Below are 20,704 nucleotides of genomic sequence, written 5' to 3' on the forward strand. Positions count from 1 at the left end.
TGAACTTGGCCAGGCGTGGTGGCTCAACCCTGTAATCCCAGTGCTTTGGGAGGCCAAGGTGGGTAAATCACAAGGTCAGGAGTTCAAGACCAGCCTGGCCAAGATAATGAAACCTCATCTCTACTAAAAATACAAAAATTAGCTGGGTGTGGTGGCATGTGCCTGTAGTCCCAGCTACTCGGGAGGCAGAGGCAGGGGCAGGAGAATTGCTTGAACCTGGGAGGTGGAGGTTGCAGCGAGCCAGGATCACACTACTGCACTCCAGCCTGGGCAACACAGCGAGACTCTATCTCAAATATATATATATATATATTTACATATGTATGCATACACATATATATACACACACACCCATATATATAGGATGAACAGAAGTGTATTTTATTGAATGAAAGAAATGAAGGGATCTTAGAAGTTGTTGCCACGAAGTCTAGGTTTGTCAAGACTCTCAGCAACAGGTGGAGACACCTTATTTGTGCTTTACAGTGACTCACTCTTTTTGAGTATGAGGATGTCTGATTAATGTCAAAAAAATTTAAAAATTGCCCACATGACAGGAATTGTGCTCTTCATTTCAGTTCTTTGAGACCACATAATGACATAAATTTACTATGATTTAATAACACCTTTCAATTTATTGCTGATTATTAAGTATAACTGTATTTAATTTTATCTGAAAAAAGTAAATTTTTTAATCCAAGATGTATTAATTCATTCAACAGACAAGGCTTGGTTACTAATGGTCTGTGGACCTTTGCAGTAACTCCATAATCTTTAGGATCTGGCCTACTGGGACGGATTCTTTTAACAACTCTCAGGCTGAAGTTACAGTGGCTGGGAGACAGGAATGTGTTAACAAGAACATCACAATCCACTTGTCCAGGGTTCCCTCTCTGCTCACCCTCTATGTTCATCACTAAAGAAGGTGAGAAAGTTTTGCTGTTACACAAAAGATTTCTGTAGCAGAAAAGCATCCTTAATTCTGGCCATTTTCCCTAATATCATCTAAGTTCTTCTCCTGCAAAGGATAAAAAGACTTCACCACTCGTTAACACCTCCTTTATTCAGGCACCTTACAAGGACTATCTCAATCGTTTGCCTTTCTGTATATGAAATTACATTTCCTTCTCTCAAATAGCACCAAATTCGGAGAAAAACAAAAACAGAGCAGGTCCATGCTATTTTTCCCAAACCAAGTAATCTAGCCATCTCTGCACTGTGCGGGCCTTATGCTGTTTGTATGAGTGCGTGGATTCCACCATCATTTTTTTTTTTGCCATAAAATACTTTATTAAGACAAACTACACACTATAAAAATGCTTTAAAATGTAGCAGGAGGAGATGTAAAGACAAAGAAGTACAAAGAAGTAACAACGGCTATCAGAACAAACTGAAGAATCCACACGACTCCCCCCTTTACCTAGAAAAGGAAGCTTCTAGGCTACCTCCTCCTCAGCACGAAGCCTCCACATGAAGAAGCGCATGTGTTGCCATGCCAACACAACCCAGGTGTTCAACCACCAATCTATGATACAGATCTTAATTTTAATTCTTCTAGGGAAGGGAGGATTGATTCCGTGAAAATCCAGCCCCTGATACCTTTTTTTTTTACCATCTTCCTGGATGGGACCTCAAGAGATTGAATGTCAATGTGTTTTCTCACTTCTTTATTGTTTAGTACAATTTCCTCCAGTTACATGTACATGAAAGGGGCACAACTGCGTACAGCAATGTTCAATCTAGCGCTGGGGAATTTAAATGCATTTCATCTCTCCTTGAGCCACATCTCTCTTCTTAGGATGATTTCATGAAGAAAGACAATTTTCCCGGTTGGTCAAAGATCTAGCAACACAGCTCTGGGTTTTGAGTAACTCGGGACTCCCGCTGGGCTGCTGGTGGCGCGGTGCTGTGGGAGTTGTGCTCATTATTGTCTCCAGGAAGGAGCTCGCTCACAAAGAGGAGGGTTTTCTCACTTATCCACCGTTGAGAAGCCCAGTAATTTGCGTTGCGGGAACTGGCTTTGCTGAAAACACAAGAATGGGCCAACTGGCAAAGGAGCAGAACACTTGAAGCAGGGAGCCTCTTCCCTCACCCTGGTAAAGCGGGAAGATTCCAGAGGGGGCATCGGAAGGCCCGCCTCCGGCAGATGCGTGAAATGAAAAAAGGACAGGCAAACTCACTCCTCTTTTCTATTAGAGAGGGTCCCAGAATTAAAATAATCTAATTAGGTGCCTACACAACTCCCAAAAAAGGGAACAACCAATATTAATGGAATGAAACCAGCTTGGGTGGCTGATGAGTTTTGCCTTGTGTTTCACTTTTGTGTGTAATACTGCTGGGGCCCAGGGTAGGCGGGAAAGAAGCAAATGCTTCTCTGCCTAATGAGGGGTGCTGGAGTAGAAATGAGAAGACTCTTGTTCGTAAAGCGCAAAGGGAAGCCCAGCCTTTGAGAAGGGAAAGAGGGAAGCCCACGGAACCCTGGATTCATAACTAAACACGAACCACTGAACAGCTGCCAAGGTCACTTTGCAAAGCTTAGAACTCCCATGACATAAACCACATGGATCTGCCTGTGCAGTTTGCCAGGATCCCAGTAGCAGTGAGAGCAGAGTAAGTGAGAAAGGAAAGGGCTTTGGCTCTCCGCCCAACTAAGCAACAGGACTTGTTCCTCCCCATGCAGAGGCCAGTGAGGGGAAAGAGGGCCTTGTGTCTTCCGTAGGCTGGCCCTGCTGTCTGTGGCCTGGGGACTTGTCTGGGAAATGGATTGGCAGGAGTCGTCTCTAGGATGAGCAGGTCCAGCCTTCAAGAGAGCACCAGCATCTCACTTTGAGGCCATGGGTGTGTGCGGACAGGCTGGAACCCTGCCTTCTGAGGATGAAGCAGGCAGGAATGAGGCAGGGCCAGAAGCCCAGTCAAGTGGGCAAGGAATCAGGACTAGCTGAAGAACAGGGGAAGACACAAGGCTCTGAGGAGGAAGGGGTGGGGGAAGAAAGAGGAAACCTGGCAGGCAACTGGACAGGTTCAGCAGACCTGCCCCCGATCCCAACAGGTTCAGCAGACCTGCCCCCGATTCCAGAAACGCTGGCAAGCAGACCCCAGGCCCATCCTCCAGCCAGGCGGGAAATCCCGTGTCTTCTCCTAGGCATTGGGGTCCATGGGGTGGGCAGGGAGGACTTGTGACACCTGCAAGTGTAGACATTTGTAATCTTCCTCTGAGCATAACTGGGCAGGCGAGAACTGACCCAGTCATGGAGAGACCAACTCCACCCAGTTTGCCTGAGACATTTTTGGGTGTTAGCTCTGAAACTCCCAACTCCCTAGCCCTGGGCTAGCAAGGCCAGTTGGCCACCCTGCTGGACACTGCCTGAGCCCCTCTGTTGTCCTGCATTCTGTAAATATAGTCATTCCTTAGTAATATTTCCTCAGATACCAGAATTGATTGAGGAAGTTCATGGGACAATTGAAAGCAGGAAGTTCATGGGACCATAATGCAGAATACTTTATTTCCCAGTTCTGATAAACAGTTTTCAAGGCTAAACTTGTACAGCAGAGATAGTTAAGATTTTGATAAAGGTATAACCCAATTATTTTTCTCCCCAGAGGGAATCTGGAAGTTGAGTTTGGGTGAGTAGAGGGAAAGACCCTGGCTCACCATGGTTCCTTGTGCAAATGCTGCTCTCTGAAGAGGCATCTTAGAAGTCCGCCTAGCCTGCTCCAAGGCTGCAATCTCATTCTTTAAGACATCTTTAAAGTGAATTTCCAATTCAATTAAAGCTCTAGGATGCTCTGGAATATCCTCCCCTCAATATCTGTCCAGGTTGAATGGCAGTCCACTGACCTGGACGATGCCAGGCTGAGTTTCCTTTTGTGGAAGGAAATGAGTGCTGGGCATCATGCTTGAGAAAGGAAGTTGGGGCTCTTGATATGCCATGGATGTCACTGTTAACTGGTACAGTCTTTATGTCTATATAGTTCTCGCATTTTATGCCATACAGTCTTGTTTTCAAAAAGTTAAAGACGTGGAAAGTAAAGAAATCCATTTAAATACACACCATTTTTAGAACTCAGGCTAAAATAGGAAGTATCAATCAAATTAATTATTGGCTACAAAGTTCCATTCTGTGTTGAGTATATCCAGTATCCTGGCATATTTTTTTGCATTCAAACCTATTCTACATTAAAGCGAGTGTGATGGTGCGCACACTACAGTTATCATTTTTATGAGTCATTTTAAAGATGAGGGCTTTGCTGGGAGAATTGGCACCATTCATTCTGTCAAGTGAGAGGAGGAAGATTCAGCCTTGTCAGGAGAAAGCACCAGATGGGTCCCCGGTGACTTTCTTTCCAACAACTTTTACTGTTTTTTAGACTCCCACTTTTCTCGTTCCAACACTGGACTGCCCTAGAGACTCCTCAGGCACTCCCTGTGCCCAAACTATGTTCTCTGGATCTTTTGAAATGAATTCGACAAAGAGAGATTTCAATTCTAAACTAAACACAACAATTAACAAAGACAGCACTGTAATTGAACTGAAATACCACCGTCCCTGATGGGCCTCATGCAAGTTGGAATCATGGTGTGGTTCCTCTTTTGGAAGAACAAAAATTATGTTATAAAAATCCCCCTTTGAGTGGAAATGTCAGAAACAGATATTCCCAAAGCTGGAAAGTCCCTTTCTGTAGCAATATTGGTGTTTGCGTGACTGCTCATTAAATTATAGAAAAGACAGTAGCAATTAAGATCTAGAAATCTCCTTGACAAATAAGGTAATAAAAAAATCAGCAGGACACTTTCTAATGAGACTTTAATCTTTTCTATTTTGGAAATATTTCAAAAGTTGTATCATTTATATTGATGATGGGCCCAAAGGAATCCCTTTGGAATCAGAAAGCCCAAATTCCATTCCTGATGTCACCTAAACATACCACCATGGGGACTGCCCCAAGCCTGTTTATGTATGAACATGTCTTGATATAACATCTGGTATTAATTTTAAAAGCAGTAGGTTCACTATAAACAATACATAAGGGTATCTAAAAAATGAGGAAACTACAATCAAACCTTAACGGTTTATTGAGCCAGTATAGGATAAAATATAACTAACGAATATGGGCATATTCAGTTCTGTAGTGTCAGAGGCTCTTTGTTAACTAGAATTGTAATCTACTATTCTCTATGAGCATATCCCATACAAAGACGAGAGGTATGGGGAGCTGGGGAGAAAGAGGGATCTTTAGGATAAAGGCCTTTAAGATCCTGGGAGAGAAAAGGAAGTGCTCCCACAGGTACTCCCTGTGTAGCTGCGTAATTTAGGTCAGTGCCGTGACAGTGGCAGCTCACTCAGTGTTGACACAGTCCGTTATTGTATTAGGGTTCTCAAGAGGAACAGAACTAATAGGGTCTATGGATAGATGAAGAGGAGTTTATTAGGAGAATTGGCTCACATGATCACAAGGTGAAGTTCCATGATAGGTTGTCTGTCAGCTGAGGAGGTAAGAAGCCAGGAGTGGCTCAGTCTGAGTCCAAAAGCCTCAAAAGTGGAAAAACCAACAGTGCCGCCTTCAGTCTGTGGCCAAAGGCCTGAGAGCCTCTGGCAAATCACTGGTGTAAGTCTCAGAAGAACCTGGAGTCTGATGCCCAAGGACAGGAAGCATCCAGCACGGGAGAAAGAGGAAAGCCAGAAGACTCAGCCAGACAGCCTATCCCACCTTCTTCTGCCTGCTTTGTTCTAGCCACACTGGCAGCCAACTGGATGGGGCTCACCCATGTTGAAGGTGAGGCTTTCTCTGCCAGTCCACTGACTCAGATGTCAATCTCTTCTGGCATCACCCTCATAGACATGCCCAGAAACAATACTTTCCCAGCTACCTAGGCATCCTTCAATCCAATCGAGTTGACACTTAACCATCACAGCCATTGATAAATAATGCCGCATAACAGCCATCGATCCTAGCAGCATAGAATAGTTAGCATTCATTTAGCTCGTGTGTTTGTGGGTTGGGTGGGGCCTGCTAGTGTAGGTTCAAGGAAGCTTTGCTAGATCAGCTCCATTCTGAATGTCTCTCAGGCTCCTTTGGGGCCCAGTGGTGAGCCTGGGAATATTCTCTTCATGGTGATGGCTGAAGTACAGAGACAAAGCGTTAACTACACAAGCACATTTCAAGCTTCTATTGCATCACATTTAGCAACTTGCCATTGGCCAAAGCAAGTCACATGGTCAACACCAACTTCAAAGGGCAGGAAGTCCACTGCACCTACCATAAGGCCAAAGCAATTTCACTGCCATGCCCAACATCTGTGGAGCCAGGAAGTATTTTCATCCCTTGGAAATGACAATAACCTATCTAATCTACCACAATCAGATGCCTTCTGCATCACCCCAAAAAATGTGTCAATCCTACTCTGGCAACTGAACTAGTAATATGACCAATTGCATCAGTTAGCTTTGGTTATAAGAACAGACACCCCCAAATCTCTGTAGTACATGTAGACACAGTGGGCAGTAGTTTACTGGGGAAATAGCTTTTCCTTGGCATGTGCCTGACAGCAACTGTAGGTCAGCTGCTGCAGCTCTGCTCCAGGCTAAACTTGTACAGCAGAGATAGTTAAATCGGTCTCTTCTGAGACCCACCCTGGAGGAACAGCACCGATTTGGGATCTGCTGTTCTTGTGGCAGACAGAAGGAGCCAGAGGGCTGTCAGGAATTCATGATGCCCTTCAAAGCTTCTGCCCTGAATTGATATTCTGCCACTTCTGCTCCTTGGGCCCAATCAAGTCAGGTGGCCAAGCCTGACACAAGATGGGGAAGTATATTGCCCACAGAGAGATACTGCTGTTAGTCATGTGGCAATGGGTGGGAATGGGCTGTAAAATCCTCTTACAGAGAAGGAGTGAATAGTTGAGAGGTTTAATGCAGTTTATCACAGATAATAGCAGTTCATGCTTACTTAGAAACAATCTCAGCTCTCCATTACTTACCAATAGACCCAGTCTACTACCTCCGGAAATGTGGGTACTCTCAAGTACTTGCTGATTCTTTTTGATTTTGACAACCACTCCCATTCAGCACCTGGGGCAATGACCATATCCTCAGAGGAGCATTGTTACTCAGTCCATCATTCACACATGCACACAGTACTATTACTTGTCTATCATATGAGAGTGGAAAGTTGAATTGAGTGGTTAGCGACCTGGTGTAAACGTCAAACTGTTACCAAAGAAGAATTTCACATTTACTGAACCATACAAGAACTTTGCCTTAGGAGCAAAATAGAGGGGGTGGCCAGGGCAGAAAGCAGTTCTCTTCTTTGACATGTTCTCTAGGGTCAGTGGGTAATTGTGGATGCTCCTGAAGACATTGTGAGACACTGTCATGCTGTAGTTGTTCCTGTGCTGTCATTATTGTAGACTTAGCAATAATTTTTTTAAGTAAGTCTTAAAAATTATTGTATGCCAATGCCGAAAGACTGAGAACCTCCAGACTAAGTGTCTAAGCTAGTCCTCCTTTTGCATTACGTAACTACCTACTGCTTAAAATTCTACCCATCACTGATTTTCTTTAATTTCTACCTAAGCTTTTAGGAGGTCCAGCCGCTTGGCTGTTTTGCATTGCTTTTTTTTTTTTTTTTTTTTTTTTTGGAGTTTTCCTTTCAGTGAATAACAGTTACAGTGCTTGTATGTTCAGAGAGCTTGGACCCTGTTCACCTGGATTTCTCCCTGCTAGAGCTAGCTCTCTCTTTGACAGAGCCAGAGGCCAGCCAGGAACCTTGGCAAATGGAAGCCCAGGAACCAGTGAGACAGAGTCAGATTTTGCTTACCCATGAAATGAGTGACATCCATGTGAACTGTAACTGAGGTGATTTACAGGATAAACAATCCTCAGAATGCACCTGGTTGAATGTCAGATCAGATCTATCATATGGATTTCCTCTCATATTTTCCCTTCACTTACTAACGCTCTTGTGATTGGTGTAATCTTAGTTTGTAGTGAATTTAGCTTATCTGTAATATAGAACATCCTTGGGTAGAGTTAGGCTAGGTCCTTAGGTTCTCCTAAAAATACCTGGACCTCTTGTGTCAGCAGTGGAACAGGCTGAGGTAGGCAGGAGGCTCTTTCAACAAGAGGACAGTGCTGACTTCCCAGGTCTCCTAGGGCTGCTTTGAATCCAACCAGATTCTTTCAAATCCATTCTAACCTTCTCTGCAGCGTATAACGGGCACCCAGTGAGGTGGGAATTGGAGAGGTTGTGAAGGATGAAGTCATTTACTCAATGATAACTTATTCTAAAAGTCAGAGGTTACTGCAGAGAGATTCTGTGAAAAGTAGAAAGAGAGTGGAGGGCCCTTCGGCCTTGGGCCTGAACATCCTCGAGACTGTATGCAGAGAGAGGGATGTGGGCTAATGTGAAAGCAACTGTGTAAATATATGGTTTCAAGGTGATCCCAACATAGACATGGAAAGTATGTATTTGAATCACCAAAATATGAGTAATTTATATAGGTCATACTTGTCATTGCACAAAACCTGTAATGGAACCTGCTCTGATTTTGTGGGTTGGAGTTCAAGTCCAGTGCCTACCCTGCTGGCCAGTGCTTGTGGGGTCATAAGGATCTTTGAGACGGAAAACTATGACGTGGTCCATAATGTGGCTGAATTCTTCTCTTAGCAAGGTGTTTTAAACTCAAATGTTAAAGCCTTCTCTTGAAGATAACACTTTGCTTTTCTGCGTATGCTGTGCAATTAAAAAGGCTAACGATGGTTCAGTTTGAAGACATTTGTTACAAAAACCAAAGTTCCCTTAGAGAAACAGGTGATTCCACATGTGAGACTAGAACTTACAAGATGAGACTGGAAAATTTCATCATGCTAAAGAGCAAAGAAGTATTCAGAAGCTACTAGAGGGTGGCAGACTCAGGATAAGCTGCATCTGCCCAAAGATGGAGCAATTTGAGCATTCAAAAGGATACTCAAATAACTGCTAACATGGTTTGGCTGTGTCCCCAACCAAATCCCTCATCTTGAATTGCAGTTCCCATAATCCCCATGTATCAGGGGAAGAACCCAGTGAGCAGTAATTGAATCACGGCGACGGTGACCCTAATGTTGTTCTCATGACAGTGAGTGAGTTTCCATGAGATCTGATGGTTTTATAAGAGGCTTTTCCCCTTTGCTCGGCACCTCTCCTGCCTGCCGCCACATGAAGAAAGACGTGTTTCCTTTCCCCTCTACCATGATTGTAAGTTTCCCGAGGCCTCCCCAGCCCTGCAGAACTGTGAGTCAATTAAACCTCTTTCCTTTTTAAATTACCCAGTCTCGGGCAGTTTTTATAGCAGTGTGAGAACAGACTAATACAACTATAAAGGATTTGAAACATATATACTGTGTTTAAGTAAAAACACCCAACTCATTAATCACTTTGAGAGGTTGTAGGGAGCCAATTTGTTATTTTGAAAAAATATGATGCTTATGTCTTATCTTTCCTATAGGAACTATATCTCAAGATTACCAAGAGTTGATGGGAGAAATTAGTCTTTATATAAGTACTCCAGCAATAAATGAAGAAGTAATGATAAGATGAGAATATTGTCCTTAGGAAACCTCTGATGAGTTAGTAAATCCAGGCAATGATTATTAGTGGCAAATAATGTTCCAAAAGAAGAGACAAGCAACAACCACATATCTCTCAATGGAAATGCACTAAGCCACTTATGAAGTAGTCTTGTCAGAAATATTAAACCGGAACTTGATTAAGCTCAAGCTCTAACTATCAATTGACAAGAAATATAAAAGACAGAGAAACATGTTAAAAGATCTTACAGATATAATAAACAAAATTTAGACTGTGGAAACTCTGCAGGAGAAAAACTCCAAGGTTTTTTTTTACTCCCAAAGTTGGAAGGAAAAGAAAAAGATCAGAAACCTATGGATTAAATAAACCCCAAGAGATCACAACTCACAATCTATAACTTCAGGAGGAGTGTAATGTATAAAGATGCTGTGAAACGTAGGACTATCAGGGAAGTGGAACACTGACTTGATATTAAGGAATTGTGGCTATTTTTTTTAGGAAAATGACATTGATATTAGTTTTTATTTATAGTTTATGTATCACTGCCCCATCTTTGCTCCCATAATAGGAATCAGTCCCCACAGTTGGATCAAAGGTGTGATTACTTATACTGAATTTTAAGAACCACAGGAATAGTCCTTGCTACTCATTCAGCAGTGTCCAGAAGATAGTGCACACATAGTTCCAGAGATGTTTACATGTTCCTACTTTAGAGGAAAATATTACAAGATGAAATGCTATGATGACTGGATTGACTCCCATTTAATGGAGGGGGGAACTAGGTGGAGGGTGGAAAAATTAGGATCGGCCAGGAGTTGGTAACTGTTGGAGCTCAGGGATGTGCCTAGAGATTTATTAAACTATTTTGTTTTTGTATTTTTGAATATGCTTGGAAATTTCCATATTAAAATTAAAATGACTTGGAAGCCATTAGATCCCGTAGTTCATGATTTCTCACAAGCACAGCCATGTGAAACACTGAACTACTTACCTGTTGTCATGATCTCCACAGTGGTCATGAATAACGCTGGGTTGGGGGTCTGTGGGAGCAGCACTAAACTGGACACTCATGGGATGTGTAAAAATGGCTGTTTCAGGGAATCATGCTCATCTCTCAGTGACACTATCACACATGGTATGCCTGCTCAATCCAACATTATACTTCACAAGCTACCAGCACACAGCAATTTTTTTCTATATTCCTTTTATATCTCTTTCTAGATTTCTTTCTATATTCTTATTTTTCTGTATTCCTTTCCAGATGACTATTTTTCTAGACTACTTGCTATATTCCTTTTAGATTCCTATTTTTCTATATTCCTTTCTTTATTCCTATTTACTTTCTATAATCTTATTTTTCTATTTTCCCTTCTATATTACTTTCTTTCCTGTATTCTATATTCCTAAATATATTTGTATATTTAGACCTTTAAATTAAGATCTAAACCTTGGTTTAGATTGTATACATGCTTACCTCGGAGCTTGTGTGCAATATCTTCAGGATATTGCTGAGTGAAGAGCAGAGATTATTCACTGGATGATTCAAATTGAATACAAATGATCAGATCTTTGACTCAGCTATGAGGACTATAGTCAATAGATGAGTGCAAGCTGGGGAAACAGGGGTATATTATTTTTCCCTAAAAGGAACACACAGCTCAAATGCGCTCGCTCAAAGAGTGACAAGGATGGACTAATCATAGTGGTTTAAAAATATCATGCTTTATCTTTACTACACATTTTATGATCTGTAAAACCTCAAGGTATATCATTAACCTACTCGCACTGTAACAACTGTTCAGCTGAAACCTTTGGAAAAGAGCCTACTGCTTGCCACTTAATATAAAAGAGAGGAAGAAGGCAGAAATCCAAATATTCATGGCCAAGCTTCAGGGGCTGGGAGGGGACAATATGACCCCCTAAAATCCAGTTCTTATCACAAGGTTCCTGTGAAATCAAACTGAATGCTATGAAGAAAACAATGTTGACAACCTAGACTTAAATCAAGGTTTATATATTCCAAAAATTTTTCTCTAACATTCCTTTTATAACAACCTTTCTGTTATTCTGTGATCACTTAGTCTTTGCAGCTAAAGCATTGTCATATTTTTATTTATATGCTATTCTCTATTTAGGGGTTGCTTTAAATGCATGTTATATCCTCAAGTGCCTATCAAATATTCCAAAGGGCAAAAAATAAGCTTTTAATTTTTATCCCATTTCTTTTTTTTTAAATCTTTTTTTGAGACAAGATCTTGCTCTGTCTCCCAGGCGGGACGGCAATGGTACGATCCTGGCTCACTGCAGTCTCAAACTCCTGGGCTCCAGTGATCCTCCTGCTTCAGCCTTTCGAGTGGTTGAGACAACAGGCGCGTGCCACCATGCCAGCTAGTTTTTAAAATTTTCTATTTGTAGAGATGGGGTCTTTCTATGTTGTCCAGGCTGGTCTTGAATTCTGGGCTCAAGCAATCCTCCCACCTCAGCCTCCCAAAGCACTGGGATTGTAGACATAAGCCATTGCACCCTGCCCTTCCCTATTTCTTAGCACACTGATGCAGAGGCACCCAAAAAACCTTTTTTGGAAGAAGGAAGGAAAGGAGGAAGAAAAGAAGAAAGAAAGAAAGATCAGCATATGGGGGTTTAAAGGCTGAAATATTACATTGCTGTTCAAGCTCTGGCTTGAATAAATAGTATTTTTTCAGGGTCAATTTAAAACAAAACTTTAGATTAAATTAAAAGTCAAAAAAAGTTTTACGGTTTGTGCAATTGAGATGAATCATTCAATATTATGGGGCTTATAGTAACTAAAGTATAATAATTCAAATAACTTGGTGCAATTATTAAAATAGGTTCTGAAATGATCAATTAACCTTACCTATAATGCTAATAGAACTTCATCATCATTTCTTCTTTAATGTGATATGATTTTTTGCAAGATTTCTTTTTAGTTAAGTCAAACTGAAAATGATTTCCCAGATGTTTGGTTGTGCGTGTGTGTGTGTGCATGTGTGTCTGTGTGTGTATGCATATTATGCATATAAATTTAAGAAGCAACATTAAGTACATAAATGTCAACAAAATCAATTCACCTACTTTAACAACATTTGTTCCTCATACTAAATGAAATTACCTCTGAGTAATTTGGTGAGAGGTATTTCCCATTGCACTTAGCAATGCGTCTCAGGATCCGTAATGCTTTATCTCCTTTCTTCCGAGTAATCAGCCAACGGGGAGACTCGGGGACTGCCCTGGCAAAGAAGGAGGCTGTTGTGAGTTATGCCTAGGAATTTCAAAATCTAAAAGCTATTGCTTTGAGTTTTTCTATCAAAATGGATCCTGCAATTAGATACAAATTTAGGAGACAATGAAGGTTGATACTAGGTCCCTGAAACACAGATTATTCTTGCAAGGTTGTAATGGATGGAAAAAAATGCTAGCTTGATAATTGGATCATTGCTCATCAAAATAATTAATATGACATTTCTCTTGCAAAACCAGGCTATCCTATGATATATTGATTCCATATATGAAAGGAATTGAGATTTAGTGAATATTAGGAAAAGCTTAGTAACCTGATTTATATAAACCGATTTGCCTATATACTAAAATTAAATTAGATGTATCATTAAAATATGTTCATTCCAATAAAAATCAAATGCTGGTCAGGCAGAGGGGCTCATGCCTGTAATCCCAGCACTTTGGGTGGGTGGATCATTTGAGGTCAGAAGTTTGAGACCAACTTGGCCAACATGGTGAGACCCCATCTCTATTAAAAATACAAAAATTAACTGGGTATGGTGGTGCATGCCTATAATCCCAGCTACTCGGTGTGGCTGAGGTGGGAGAATCACCTGAATCCAAGAAGGGGAGGTTGCAGTGAGCCGAGATCATGCCACTGCACTCCAGCCTGGGCAACAGAGTAAGACTCTGTCTCAAAAAAAAAAAAAAAAAAAAAATCAAATGCTTACCTGTAGCTTTTTGATAATGAAATGTTTTGGTGCTCTTAACAGTTCCTTGTTCCTCAGAGAATTTCTGAATAATATTAATTTGCTTAATGGAACATACAAAGAAGCAAGTAGATTTCATTGCATTTAATTTGCATGTTGAAATACTGGCAGATATGGTTTGTTGCCTTACAGTTTTTAGGAAGCTATTTATTACAAAACAAGACATAATGCAGTACCCTACTTCGAATTTAGTGTTCTGAAATTTTATTGATTCAGTTTTCTTGATAATTAATACAATCATCAACGAATACTCTCTTTAAATCCTAAAATTCTCTAAAAATTCTCAAAGCACATGGTCATTTTGGAGATGTTAGAGAATCTTTACTGCTTTTATTTTCGTGTTGGTTTGGAGTCTACTTTCTGTGGAATCAGTATAAATATGATGATAATCAAACCACATTACCAGTAATAAAGGAGGAAGAGAAAGTTGGGCAGCGTGATGGCTAACTGGATCCCTTGCCAATTGGGGATGAAGTAGGCAATTCCAGGGAGAATTATGATTCCAAGGGTAAAGAATATTTGAATCACGATTCCCACAATCCTCCTTTGTTTCGAGCCTACTATTTCTGTCACTGAAGGAAAACAAACATAAGAGGTCACAGAAGCACAAGATCAGCTCTAAGACAAACAAATACAGAGATGTTACACCTATCATATCCATCAGCATTGTTGAAACACGCTAGCACTCAGGTACGAGGCTTCCACACTTGCAGAAAGGATGGAGATGTCCTTCCTGACACTAAATGCTTTTCTTCCACTCTTGCCTCTGCCAGTTATCAAAGGCACCTGTGACATTCTTCTTATGCACCCAGCCCAGCACTGCTCTAGGTATAGTAGGGGAATACGAAGACTATATATGTTGGTTTTAGGAACGCTTCAGTGATGATTATTTTAAAAGGCAATTGTAATTATCAAAACATAAATATAGTAAGCTGGCTATATTTCATCCCTGTATCTCTAAAGATGTGTACATTCTAGTCTCCTTAGAAGATTCATTATGAATATTAGACTCTACAAACACTTTTCATTATCACAAGACAACTTCTAAATGATAATTCTCTCCACAGCATTGTACTTTTCATTGACATGATATTGCTGTAAAAATCACATGGGAAATTTTATTGTTGAAATCTTTTCCTTTCCCGTCCCTTCCCATTCATCTGTTTCTTCTATTATGATTATTCTGGGATTATCCTGGGATAAGCTACTTTATTGCTGCCCTCAGATCACAACCTTGAAGATTCACCTAGGCTGAGTCTTCTTAAAAATGCCTTGCATTCGAAGGTTATTCTTTCTGCTCCCGACGGTGACAACCAATCCCTCTAATAATCTCTTCTTCTCCCTCCCACAGACAGATCTTCAAAATGAGCACTGCTTGGCGACTGTATAGCAGTGACAAAAGAGAGTGGAAGTGTAAAGATCTGCAGCAAAAATCTAAGATGCGAATTCACATTTTCCTGGTCAGAAATCCACCACCACTCTTAAATTAGGTGGCTAGTCCCGAGCTACAAATGGAGCCAAAAGGAGTAGCCGGGACTTTCCCAAGGGATATGAGAAAAAAGTAAAGCAAAGCTTTCCTTTCTTCTGTCCACAGAAGGTCAAACTTCCTGACTATAGAAGACAGCCAAGGGTCACAAATGAACTTCTCATTTTTAGAACACATTTCTCCCATGGTAAAAAGTTCCCCACTTGCTCAGAAAGAGGAGAGTTGGGAACACAGGAAAGGAATCTCCAACTGTATCACTGAACACAGTGCAGAGGAAATGCTTTTAAAATGCCTCAAGGAGCTACTGAGATTTTATAAAAACTAATTTCTAATAAAGCAAAGCTAGAAACCATATGATAACAGTATAAAAGTACTTAAAAGTAGTTCACCTGAGTGTTTTATAATATTCCATATTTGGTTCCCAAAGTAAGGTGGTATTTTAGTTTCTACAGCACTCAGAACTCTACCTCTGAGCTCTCGTATCTGCAGAAATAATTACTGTAGCTGCAGTGAAACCTCCTTTGTTAAAGGACAGACATATAAGGAAGAGGAAGATAGATTAGCACTTGTTGGCTATCTGGCCCTAGTTTCCAAATAGAGAAGAATATAGTGTAACAATGTCTTACCAATCACGTAGCAGGTTATCCATGTTCCCTTTCCGAACACACCTTGCAGGAAACGGAAGATCACAAATACAGGGAAGTTTGGTGCAAAGGCCACCACAACCCCAGTGATGCCAACGCCAAGGCAGGATATTAAGTAAATGACAATCCTGCCATACCTTTTTGAGAAAGACAGGAAAAGAGTTCTCCTTAAACATTTTCTTCAACACAATGGGAAAATGTAATATAAAATTTTATATTATATTAATATTTTGTAGAGACAGGGTCTCACTATATTACCCAGGCTGGAATTACAAAATTTAAAGCATGGAATGCATCCTTTGTTATTGCTGTTTCTGATGCCATTGTAAGATGACCTTCCTTACAACTGTTGTTTCCCAGAGAGTCTCCTTGGTGGTACAGATGTGACACTTTCTGGAGTTTTTTATGGGTCAAGTCAAAGGAGAGAGAGGCAGAAAGAAGGAGCAATGGGTGTATTATGGCCTCAAGACCTTGCCTTGAATCTCAGCTCAACCATCTACCAGTTTTAAGACCTTGGGTTAATTCCTAAGGTCTTCAAAACTAAAGTTTTGTTTGCCTGTTTTTGTTTTTCCCATTTTCTAGAAGGAGGTTCTAGAGAGGATCAAATGAGACATTAATGTGAAAGTGTTTTATAAACTACAAAGTTCACGGCCAATGTCAGCTGTTCTTATATTTTGTATTTTATCTTCACCATTGGCATAAGTATATTAAATAGCTTAGGAAACAAACAAGATGTCATGCATAACATTCCAAGAGTCTGGCGTTAATTGGGTCAGCATAGACGTGTCAAATTATTGGCTGGTAAATGTTTCCTATCAATGACCATTAAGAGATTTGATTCTGTGACATTTTTTCATAAAAAATTTCTGTAAGAGATGTACGTATAGCATCTTGCCTGAGTCAGCAGAGTGGAGATAGAAGTAGCCTTAGTTTATCTAGAGTGAACTCTATGTCCTCTGCCCCTACACATGCACAGCATTCTCCTTGTTAACATTCCCCACTGGAGTGGTACATTTACTGCAATTGATGAACCCACATGGACACATCATAATCACCCAATGTCCACAGTTTACATTTGGGTTCACTCTTGATGTTGCGAATTCTATGTGTTTTGACATGTGTATAATGACATGTATCCACCATTAAAGTATCTAACAGAATAGTTTCTCTGCTCTAAAAATCCTCAGTGTTCTGCCTATTCATCCCTCCCTTTTCCCACCCTCTAGCAACCACTAATCTTTTTTTTTTTTACTGTCTCCATAGTTTTGCTTTTTCCAAAATGTCATATAGTTAAAATCGTATAGTATGTAGCCTTTCCAGATCAGCTTCCTCTATGTCTTTTCATGGCTTGATAGCTCATTTCTTTTCAGTATGGAATAATATTGTATAGTCTGGATGTATCACAGTTTGTCTATCACAGTTTGTCCGTTCACCTACTGATGGGAATCTTGGATGCTTCCAAGTTTTGAGAATTATGAAGAAAGCTGCTATAAACACGTATGTGTAGGTTTTTGTGTGAATATAAGTTTTCAAGTTTTGTGGGTGAATACCAAGGAGTACAATTGCTGAATCGTATAGTAAAAGTTAGTTTTATTTTGTAAGAGTTACAAAAAATGTGTAAGAATTTTGTCATCTACTGTCACTGTTCCATTTTGCATTTCCATCAGCAATGAATGAGAATTCCTGTTGTTCCACATCCTAGTCAGCATTTGGTGTTGGCAGTGTTCTGGATTTTGGCCATTCTAATAAGTATGTAATGGTATCTCATTGTTGTTTTAATTGGCATTTCCCTGATGATACATGATGTAGAGCATCATTTTATATGCTTATTATCAACTGTATACTCTCTTTAGTGAAGTATCTCTTACGGTCTTTGGCCCATTTTTCAGTTGGATTGTTTGCTGTCTTATTGTTGAGTTTTAAGAGTTCTTTATACATTTTGAATCACAGTCCTTTATCAAATATTTGCCTTCTGTGAATATTTTACTCCAACCTGTGGCTTGTTATTTCATTTGTTCTCTTGATAATGTCTTTCACAGCACACAGAAAGTTTTAATTGTAATGACTTCCAGATTATCAGTTCTTTTTGTCATGGATCATGCTTTTGGTGTTGTATCTAAAAAGTCATCATCAAACCCAAGATCATCTAGATTTTTTCCTATCTCATCTTCTAGGAGTTTTATAGTCATTTAGGTATGTGATCCATTTTTAAAGGGTTTAAGGTCTGTGTCTAGATTCTTTTTTTTTTTTTTTGCATGTGGTTGTCCACTTGTTCCAGTACCATTTGTTCACTGCTTTGTCAAAGATCAGTTAACCATATTTATGTGAGTATATTTCTAGGCCCTCTATTTTATTCCATTGAACTACTGCTATATGTCTATTATTTCACAGACACCACACTGTCGTGATTACTGTAGCTTTACAGTAAGTCTTGACGTCAGGTAGTGTCAGCCCTCTGGCTTTGTTCTTCTCCTTCAATACTGTGTTGGCTACTCTGGGTCTTTTATCACTACATATGAATTTTAGAATTAGTTTGTCAATATCCACAAAATAACTCTGTAGGATTTTGATTAGTATTGCATTGAATATATAGATCAAGTTGGGAAGAACTGACATCTTGACAATATTGAGTCTTCCTATCCATAAATGTTGAATATCTCTCTATTTATTTAGTTAATCTCTGATTTCTTTCATCAGATTTTGCACATTTCCTCAGATAAATCTTGTACATATGTTGTTAGATTTATATCTAAGTACTGTGCATTCTTGTGGTGCTAATATAAATGGCATTCTGCATTTAAATTCAAATCCTACTTGTTCACTGTTGACACATAGGAAAGCAATTGGCTTTTGTGTATTAGCCTCGTACCCTGCAATTTTACTACACTCATTAGTTTCAGGAATTTTTGTTGTTAATTATTTTGATTTTCTACATAGACAATCATGCCATCTGTGAACAAAGACAGTTTTATTTCTTCCTTCCCAATCAGTATACCTGTTACTTCCTTTACTTTTCTTATTTATCGCAATAGTGAGGACTTCCAGTATGACATTGAAAAGAAGTTATTAGAGGTGACATATTTGACTCGTTTCTGATCTTAGTTAGAAAGGGTGTATACAGTTTATCATCATTAAGTGTGATATTAACTGTAGGTTTTCCATAGACATTCCTTACCAAGTTGAGAAAGTTCCCCTATATTTCTAGTTTACTGAGAGTTTTTGTCATGTATAGATGTTGGATTTTGACCAATACTTTTTATGCATCTATTGATATGATCATGTCATTTTTTTCTTCCTTAGTTTGTTGATGTGATAGATTACATTAATTGACTTTAGAATGTTGAACCAATCTTACATACTTGGGATACTACACACGTGGTATGCTACAGTATCTGGTAGTAGTATCCCTAGTATGTGACCAGTCTTACATACTTGGGATACTACATACTTGATATGCTACAGATGTACAAAATTATACATCTGGTTGTGATGTATGATTTTTTAATATATATGCTGTTGGATTTTACTTGCCAATTTTTGTTGAGGATTTTTGCACTTATGCTCATGAGATATACTGGTCTGTAGTTTTCTTTTCTTGTAATGTCTTTGTCCAAGTTAGATATTAATGTAATGCTGGTCTCAGAATAAGTTAGAAAGCAATCCCTCTAATTCTATCTGTGGAAAGATATTGTGTGGAATTGGTAGAGTTTCTTTTTTAAATGTTTGGCAAAATTCACCTATGACCATCTGGGCCCAGTGCTTCCTGTTTTGAAAGGTAATCTACTATAGATTCAATTTATTTAATAGACATAGCCTTATTCAGATTGTCTATATGATCTTGGGTGAGTTTTGGCAGATTGTAACCTTTCAAGGAATTGGTCCATTACAAGTAGGTTATCAAATTTGTGAGCACAGAATGTTCATAGTATTTGTTTATTATTCTTTTAATGTCCATGGGATCTGTCATAATGTCCCCCCTTTTATTTCTAATATTAGTAATTTGTGTCTTCAACCTCTCTCTCTCCTCTTTCTTTTTTCTCAGTCTGACTGGAGGCTTATTTATTTTTTTGATCCTTTCAAATAACCAGCTTTTGGCTTTATTTTCTCCATTGATTTTTTGTTTTTAATTTTACTGATTTCTGCTCCAATTTGTTTTTTTTTCTCTTCTACTTGCCTTGGGTTTAATTTGCTCTTCTTTAGTTTTCTAAGGTGAAAGCTTAGACTATTGATTGTATATATTTCTTATTTTCTAATATATGTATTCAATGCTATAAATTTTCCTTTAAACATTGTTTTTGTTGCATTCCAAAAGTCTTGAGTGTTTTTATTTTCATTTTGTTTAAGATACTTTTTAATTTATCTTGAGATTTCTTCTTTGACTTATGTGTTACTGAAGATATGTTGTTTTATCCCAAAGTATTTGGGGATTTTCCATTTATCCTTCTGTTATGAATTTCTAGTTTGATTCCACTATGGTCTGAGAGCAGACATCATATAATTTTTATGTCTTTAAATTTGCTAATATATGTTTTTATGGCCCAGAATGTGATCTAGTTTGAATATTGCATGTTACTATTTCAGTGAACTTGAAAAAAATGTTAATTCTGTTGTTGGATAAAGTTGTCTAAAGACAAAAATTATATACAGTTGATTGATGGTGGTGTTGAGTTCAATTATGTCTTTATAGGTTTTCTACCTGTTGAATCTGACTATTTCCAACAAAGGGATGTTGAGCTCTCCAATGAAATAGTGGATTAATCTATTTTTTCTTTTAGTTTTGTCACAGTGTTTGCCTCTTATAATTTTGTACTCTGCTACTAGGCACATACACATTAAGGATTATTGGCTTCTTGGAGAATTGACCCGTTTATCAATACGTAATGCCCCTTGTTATTCCTGATAACTTTCCTTCCTCTGAAGTCTGCTCTGCTGATAAGCATATAGCTACTTTTGCTTTTTTTTTTTTTAAATTACTGCTAGCATGGTATATTTTTCTC

The 20,704-nt window shown here is 39.3% G+C and overlaps 1 protein-coding gene and 1 long non-coding RNA gene across 2 annotated transcripts in view; one reads left to right on the top strand and one right to left on the bottom strand.

Moving 5' to 3' along the window:
* LOC141584227 (uncharacterized) overlaps positions 1 to 20,704 on the top strand; it is a 70,803-nt gene that overhangs the window by 46,457 nt on the left and 3,642 nt on the right. The gene's annotated exons all lie outside the window — the stretch shown is intronic.
* Positions 1 to 20,704, bottom strand: part of SLC22A3 (solute carrier family 22 member 3) — a 107,920-nt gene that overhangs the window by 26,864 nt on the left and 60,352 nt on the right. The window contains exons 3-5 of the mRNA XM_003933780.4: positions 15,690 to 15,844; positions 13,981 to 14,149; positions 12,701 to 12,818 (exon numbers count right to left, since the gene is read on the bottom strand). Of these exons, the coding sequence (XP_003933829.2) occupies positions 12,701 to 12,818; positions 13,981 to 14,149; positions 15,690 to 15,844 (442 nt within the window). The remainder of the gene's footprint in view (positions 1 to 12,700; positions 12,819 to 13,980; positions 14,150 to 15,689; positions 15,845 to 20,704) is intronic.

Source organism: Saimiri boliviensis, chromosome 4 (assembly GCF_048565385.1).
Source record: "Saimiri boliviensis isolate mSaiBol1 chromosome 4, mSaiBol1.pri, whole genome shotgun sequence".
NCBI lineage: Eukaryota > Metazoa > Chordata > Mammalia > Primates > Cebidae > Saimiri > Saimiri boliviensis.